Here is an 8,197-nt window from a genome sequence, read left to right as displayed (position 1 = left end):
TAATCATGTAATCTTTTGAAGTAATGTAACGAAACCAACAAAGGTTCGTGCTCCAAAAGCAATGCACTTCACAATAAACATGGTCAAGTAATTTGACCAAAAACCGAAAGAAATGCGAATTTACCGCATGCAGTTATTGGGAACTGTTTCAAAACGCTTGGACAATGAGAAAAAGCTCTCTTAAAACTTTGGCATATGAATGTGAAAAAAAAGTTGATACTAAAACAGTAAAACAAATCTTGAATAAAAAAAACCCAAATTAATCCACCTAGCAGTGATGATGCCTTTCTCGTGCATTATAAAATATATTGAAAGAATCACATTAGAAAGGTCAAAAAAGCTCTTTAGGAGAATAGATCACATTTTTTCGATCATTTTGCATGTTTTTGCATTAGTTAAAATGTATTGCCACCATTTTCGTAAAAAAATTTTTTTTCGGTTTTGAATTTTTTTTCCAAGGGGGGACCCTTGGGAAAAAACAATGATTTTTCAATAATTCCGAAATGCAATGTCCGATCGAGCCAATTTTCAATAGCAAACAATGGGACCGCATTCCCCGTCGAATGCAACTTGTTGCGAGTAAATCGGATAATGCTAAGTTCCAAAAAGTGTGTCTACAAAATTTGTACACATACACACATACACACACACACACATACATACATACACACATACAGACATCACCTCAATTCGTCGAGCTGAGTCGATCGGTATATGAAAATCGGCCCTCCGGGCCTCCTACCAAAATTTTGTTTTTGAAGCAATATTATAGCCTTTACGTACACTTAGTGTACGAGAAAGGCAAAAACATCAGTCAAGCCTTTGGACAAATTGATAGACATTTTAGGCAATCTGGAATCCGGTGGTAAATAATAATAACAGGTTCAATCAAAGTTAATTGCCTATTTCCGGGGATTAAACCACCCGACTTGGACGTTAATTTACAATGTTATGGAAACACATATGTTAATATGTACGTTATGTGGAAGATATTGATTTGAAAAATGTATTGGAGGTAACCACTTTCCCTTCGATGGGACTCGAACCCATGACCCTACAGTACGCTAGACTGGTGCTTTAACCAACTAAGCTATGAAGGACCTCCGTCGGCCTTCGCAACCTAGCGGCTACTGAACGAGCTCGAGATTCCCAAATTGGACGCATAGTCAACACTACCACATGTGTATAGTACACGTTCACATTAGAGGAGCGTGAGTATTTAGAATGTCTGGCGGCTGTACACATTCTTCATCAGCAACTGTACTGATCAAGTGAGGTTGTGTAAGCATTTGCCAGTCGGTCGTCAAGCTCAGACCCGACCGCATTGCGTAGGCAAGAGCACGCAACTCAGGTTCAGTTCAATCAAAGTTAATTGCCTATTTCCGGGGATTAAACCACCCGACTTGGACGTTAATTTACAATGTTATGGAAACTCATATGTGAATATGTACGTTATGAGAAATGGATTGCGAGTGATTTGACTATGCGTCCAATTTGGGAATCTCGAGCTCGTTCAGTAGCCGCTAGGTTGCGAAGGCCGACGGAGGTCCTTCGTAGCTTAGTTGGTTAAAGCACCAGTCTAGCGTACTGTAGGGTCATGGGTTCGAGTACCATCGAAGGGAAAGTGGTTACCTCCAATACATTTTTCAAATCAATATCTTCCACATAACGTACATATTCACATATGAGTTTCCATAACATTGTAAAATAATAACAGGTTAAATTTATTATAATTGTACTTATCGGACACCGGTACAACGTTGTTGAAAACTTGAATCTGATTAATAATTTTCCAAAACTGCAAATTTCAATTGATCTTCAATACTCTTGAACTTTTTCTTGATGACATCTATCGTCGTTCTGCTTGCGAAGTGTTGTAGTTGAATGTTTCTGGGCAAATCCTCTATAGTAAATCTTCAAATGCCCTCTTTGCTGGAGTTAGATGAAGAGCATGAGCACGGTGACGGTTTACCATACTTTGCTTAGAAAAAAATCATGGTTCCACCGATATCGCATTCACCCACACACCACCCTACTACTCAAAATAAACTATCACATTCATCAAGCTGTTTAACTTATTATAAGGAACGGAATACCTATAACAAACAGTTTATATTACAAAAAAGAACGGCGTAGTGAAAAAATTAAACCGTCAGGTGCCGCTAACTACTACGATCTCTCCATTGGCTTTCAGTCTTTTCGGATCAAAAACGGGTTTTTATGTTTTCATCCATGAAAAGATAGACGGAGAAAGAAGGGTGAAAACAGGAGATCGTAGAAGGAACAGGAAACAAAGAACAAAAAATAAGGGAAAGGGTAGAGGAAAAGCAACTAGGAAGAAACTATCAATAGACAACCGGTGAGATATCGTCAAGCTCGTGGGGCACCCGCCAATCGTCACCAATCGCCGAGGTTCCGTCAAACTCGTGGAGCATCCGCCAGTCGTCGACAATGAAAACGTGAAGCTTGAATTCCGTCTGCCATCGGCCACCGCCGATTCGTTGTCATCTCAAGCCGGAAGCACCATCTGATCACGCAATCAATTGGCATCCGCCGAGTTCAAGCGAACCGCGCCAGTCTACGTCGGCATAGGCCAGAGCCGTGAATTGGCTCGCACATTCCGTATCCGGGGGTGAACGAACAACTCGCCAATCCAGTAGCATCGCATCAAAATACTCGAGGTGACCTAGGTCGCCATCAAGGTTTGAGATCTCGGACCCTTATTATCCACTAGTACTAATAGAGCAGTGTGCGCACACGAATAGTTCCTAAAATTATCAAAAATTATAATTTTTTATGCTAAAATTTGAGATCAAATTTCGCTGTTGTAAACATAAATCAATTTACTACTCGGTTAAGTCTTTCTGATTTCCATTCGAAGTTCTTGAAATTCTCTCGACCGTCAGAACTGCCCTGTGCGAGCTAACCGGGAAGGCTTCAACAGGCATTTTCGTATTACACTTAAGCGAAATTGTTATTTATTCTTTTATTTCAGTTTAGGGTTCTAACGTTTTAATTCTTAGTTCCTTCTAACGAGGAAAGACGGAGGAAAGTGGAAGCAAGTAGAAGGAAAGAGGAGAGAGAAAGAGAAATAAGGAAAAAGGCAAAGGAAAAAGAAATAAAAGAAAGGAAAAAAAAGAAAGAAAGAAAATGGAAAGAAGAGGGAACAAGGTATAAGAAAGTTTACTCAGCACTTCCCATTTCCCACTTTTCAATTCTCACTTCTCACTTTTTACTTTACACTTTTTACTTTTCACTCTTTCTACTAACTTCTCACTTATCAGTTTTTTCTCCCCATTTTTCACTTCTAGCTTTGAATTGCTCATTTCTCATTTCTCTTTTCACTTCCCACTCCTAACTGCTCACTTAGCACTTCCCACTTCTTAATTCTCACTTCTCATAAGTGTGCCCTCAAGACAAACTGATTTGGAATTGGTGTTCTAACATAGTTTGCCAGAGATTGAAACGAAATATACATGATATGAAAAGTATTATTTAGTTGATGATTCCATCTGTTAAGGATTATAAAGGCATAAATTTGGTACGTCGCTGTAATCAGTAATTTTGAGATGAGCATCTGCAGCCAAGCGACTATAGGTATACTACACGCTGCTAGGCACAAGAGGTAGGCTATCAGTGATACGCTCTCGCAGCTTCACTGATAGGTGCAGATAGCAGAAATTTTAGTTCTCTCCTAACCGCCGGTATACTTAGTTGTCGGTCGGCCGTACGACCGTGTGGAAAGATAAAAATAATTACAGTCCACTAAATAAAGTGTATCAAGTGAAACACAAATAAATTAATTTGTAGTGACCGTACCACTAGTTTTTCTGTTCACGTTTCGAATAAGTTTCGCGGGTGCGCACGTTAGTGCAAAACGGGGAAAACCCAACATTTTGGTCCTGGCGATCCGGATTCGTCGGACCCGTTGAACTTCTTACAGCAGTGCGCGGATAGTGATTGTAGTGCGATATCGGGCATCGAATTGCCGGACAATAGATTAGTGCTTCTATTTGGTCCATATATTGTTCCGTTGGCGCGGAGACGCCATCCTTCAGTTAAAGTGATTGACCGGGCGGTGACCCGTTGAGGATAGATAATAGTGCTTTGGCGTTGCTTTGCCGTCGCTGCTGGGCTGTTGGGATTTCGAGTGTGGTTGCCGCAAATATACAGAGGATCGAAAGGATCGCTCGCTGTTCCTGTGGACCACCGTTCCTGTCTTTGAAGCCCAGGGTGGACATCTGGAGATCGCCGAAATCAGCTAAGTACAGTGTGTATGAGATTGCGTGGTTGAGGTGAATTGGCTTGGTTTGTACTGTGCACCATCCATTGAAACTCTACCGAGGGTAGACTGTTTCATGCTCATAAGGAGCATAAAATTGCATGCAAGATTGTACATTCCAGTAGAACACAGTGGGGAACTTGTTTGTGATGCTCCGGATTTAAGATTTATCGCCTTTTGAAGGCACAATTTGAGATTGCTGGAAAGAGATTAAGTCACTTTTGATTTATTTGGCCTGTCTTCTGTCAACTCGTTCGGTCGCTTGAGGTCTCGGGAGTGAGTTGCGCTAGTGCATTAAATAAGTGAAGTGATTTACTAATAATGCCAGTATCCGATCTACGAGCGCTTGTGAAGCAGGAGCGCCATGCGTGGATTACGTTGCAGAATATAGAGGAGTTCTTGGCAGCATACGATGAAGAACATGATAGATGTGCAGTTCAGTTTCGCATGAAGAAATTAGACGAAGTGTACGATAAATATTGTGAAGTGCGAGTGCAAATCGAAGTCATCACTGATGAAATAGACGTAGAAGACGCCGCTAAAGATGAAACCGGAGAGGATAGTACCAAACAGGTGGCCATGGCTGAGGCTCGGAAGAGAGAGAACGAGGAAATCTTCAAGGAGTTTGAGAACAAGTATTTCCGGCTGAAACAGCAACTCTTTTCGAAGACGGCTGAAAACCCTAGAGATGTCGTGGAGCGGCAATCAGTAGTTGAAACTTGCCAGCCGTCAAGAATGAAGTATCCGGAGCTAAGACTTCCTACCTTTTCTGGGAAGCTGTCCGAATGGATAAATTTTCGGGACAACTTTAAGTCGTTGATCCACGATAATGGTCAATTGAATTTGATAGACAAGTTCAATTATCTCCGAACGTCATTGAAAGATGATGCGCTACTACACGTCAATCAAATTCAAGTCACAGCTGCGAACTATGGACTAGCCTGGGCCACTCTGGAGTCCAAATACGAAAACCACAAGCTTATTGCACAGGAACACATGAGAGCAATTTTTTCGGCTGCTCCGATGAAGATGGAAAGTTTCCAGGGGTTGAATCATCTTCTAACGACATTCCTAATCAACCTTCAGCAACTGGAAAAGTTAGGAGAAAATACCGGCATCTGGGGCACTCTGCTAGCTTTCATGCTTTCCCAGAAGCTGGATGACGATACAATTCGCCACTGGGAAACGTGCCACAGCTCAAAGGACATTCCTTCGTACAAGCCGATGGTGGAGTTCCTGGAGAAGCACTGTGCCATACTTCAGTCTACGTCAGCGCGAAGGAGCAGTGATTTCAAGAAGCCTCTCAAGAGCCAAGTGGTTCACGCTGCAGTATCATCAAATGGAGGTTGCCAAGTCTGCAACGGTGGAGCGCATTCCATTGAACAGTGTAGGCGCTTCGGGAAGATGAAGGTTATCGATAGGAAGGTTATTGTGCGAAAGTTTGGATTGTGTTTGCAGTGTCTACGATCTGGTCATTTTGTTGCGGATTGTTCGAGGCCAACGTGTGGCAAATGCGGAGGCAGTCACCACTACATGCTTCACCCATACGTTGCTCCGGTGAATCACGAGCAAAATTCGATTCCTCCCTCCTCCCAAGTCCCACCAAAAAGACCTCAAGCCGCGAACCCACCGCCACAGCAATCCAATCAGGCCCAAAACCGGAACACTTATTACAACAACCCACAGTCTACACAAACACCAAGTACATCTTCGCAAAGTGCACGTTTATCATCTCCCACCAATACTCCTACTGTACACCACACTGCTACACCACCAGAAACACATTACCACTCAAATATTGCGCTTCTGTCTACCGCTATCGTGAAGCTCGGTGACCGCTATGGAAACACCGTACTTGCACGCGCTTTGCTGGACAACGGATCACAGATCTGCATTATGTCTGAATCCTTGTCTCAGAAGCTGAGATTTCAACGTATGCGAGAAAATTTGCCTGTGAAGGGAGTGGGTGGTAGTTCATCAATCAGCAAGCAAGCAGTGTTAGCCTCGGTTTCTTCTTGTAACTCGTCGTACGTATCGTCTGAGCTGAAGTTCTATGTGCTGCCGAAAATTACGTCGAACCTACCGCAGCAAAGTTTCGGTATTTCGTCTTGGAGCATACCAAAGGGTATTTCACTTGCGGATCCAAGTTTCAACGAATCTGGTGTCGTTGACGTGATTTTGGGAGCAGTCATCTTCTACGATCTTTTGTTGGAAGCACAACGGAAGCTTCATGGTTCAAGATTAATTCTGCGAAATACACAGCTCGGGTGGATCGTTGCTGGAAGTGTTCCAGAAAATTCTGTTGTCAGCTACAATACGGTAGCTTCTACGCCAGTGACTACCGAAGAACTATTCGAGGAGTTAACTAAATTCTGGGAGCTGGAATCATGCCATACTAAAAGCAGTTTGTCTGTAGAAGAGTCTGCATGCGAAGCGATATTCGAGGAGACGACTACCAGAGCCTCAGATGGGAAATTTCGAGTGACACTTCCGAAAAGGAAGCACATGCTGGGAAGGTTGGGAGAATCAAAGGTCATTGCGAAGAAACGATTTCTTTCAATGGAGAAAAGGCTGAATGCCAACACCGAAATGAAGGCCTTGTATACAGCATTCATGCATGAGTACCTGTACATGGGTCACATGAAGGAGATAACAGGAGAAGATGGAGATTCAGGCCCAGAGTATTACATCCCGCATCATGCAGTGTTAAAACCAGACAACACGACGACAAAATTGAGAGTGGTCTTCGATGCATCGTGCTCTAGGGATTCCAGTGTTGCTTTGAATGACATCTTGATGGTGGGACCAGTCGTTCAAGACGACCTCCGAAGCATTCTGCTACGTTTCCGGTTGTACAATGACGCAATTGTAGGAGACGCAGAAAAAATGTACCGGATGGTATGGTTGCACGAGCAGGATCAGCAGCTTCACAAGATATTTTGGAGAGACGAAGTTGACGAGCCTTTACGAACTTACAAGCTTACCACTGTAACGTACGGTACAGCATCAGCACCATATCTTGCAACTCGGTGCTTGAACAAGTGTGCTGAAGAGGGCAGGGATCACTATCCGGTAGGCTCAAAGGTGGTCAAAAAGAGCTTTTATGTCGACGACATGTTGGCAGGTTCGCACACGGTCGAAGATGGCGTCCAGCTTTGTAAGGAAGTTCTGGAACTCCTGAAGGGATCCGGGTTCAATCTGAGAAAGTGGAACTCCAATAGCCCACAAGTATTAAAATCGATTCCTTCTAATCTGAGAGATGACCGTCAAATACTAGACTTGGATGAGAAGGCAACTGTGAAGACGCTGGGCCTTACGTGGGAGCCAGCTACCGACACCCTGTGGATCAAAGTTCCAGATTGGAGGCCAGGTGGGCCAATCACTCACCGTGTTGTGCTTTCTGAGATTGCACGTCTGTTTGATCCCTATGGACTAGTTGGTCCGGTGGTCGTTCTAGGAAAACTTTTTCTCCAAGAATTGTGGAAGGCCAAGTACTCCTGGGATGAGCCGCTAAGCCAAGAACTGCAGACACAATGGTTGGTTGGCCAATCTATGCGAGTTGGATACAGTCTCAGTTCCACGGTGGATCGGTTTCGGAAGAGACATTATTTCGTGCGAGTTCCACGGATTCAGCGACGCAAGCGATAAAGCATACGGTGCTGCAGTTTATTTGCGCTGTATGGACTGGAACGGAGATATCACTGTCAACCTGCTAATGGCCAAATCAAAGGTTGCGCCGTGCGCCATTGGAGGATCTTAGCAGGAGAAAAAAGAAGCAGTCAACACCTAGGTTGGAGTTATCTGCAGCTCTGCTGTTGGCGCATCTCTATGAGACCGTTTCGACGAGCATGGCGATTGAAGCAAAATCATTCTTTTGGACGCATTCTACAATAGTCAAATGCTGGATTTCCTCTC

At 43.5% G+C, this 8,197-nt stretch overlaps 1 protein-coding gene across 1 annotated transcript; it reads left to right on the top strand.

The window, feature by feature from the left end:
* The first annotated feature begins 4,603 nt into the window (after nucleotides 1–4,603).
* On the top strand, nucleotides 4,604–7,930 carry LOC134221602 (uncharacterized). The gene has a single exon (XM_062700791.1). The coding sequence runs from the start codon at nucleotides 4,604–4,606 to the stop codon at nucleotides 7,928–7,930; it is 3,327 nt and encodes a 1,108-aa protein (XP_062556775.1).
* Nucleotides 7,931–8,197: the final 267 nt, after the last annotated feature.

This window comes from Armigeres subalbatus, chromosome 3, assembly GCF_024139115.2.
Source record: "Armigeres subalbatus isolate Guangzhou_Male chromosome 3, GZ_Asu_2, whole genome shotgun sequence".
Taxonomy (NCBI): domain Eukaryota; kingdom Metazoa; phylum Arthropoda; class Insecta; order Diptera; family Culicidae; genus Armigeres; species Armigeres subalbatus.
The sequence above is the reverse complement of the archived record's forward strand: the minus strand, read 5'-3'. Positions and strand labels throughout refer to the sequence as shown.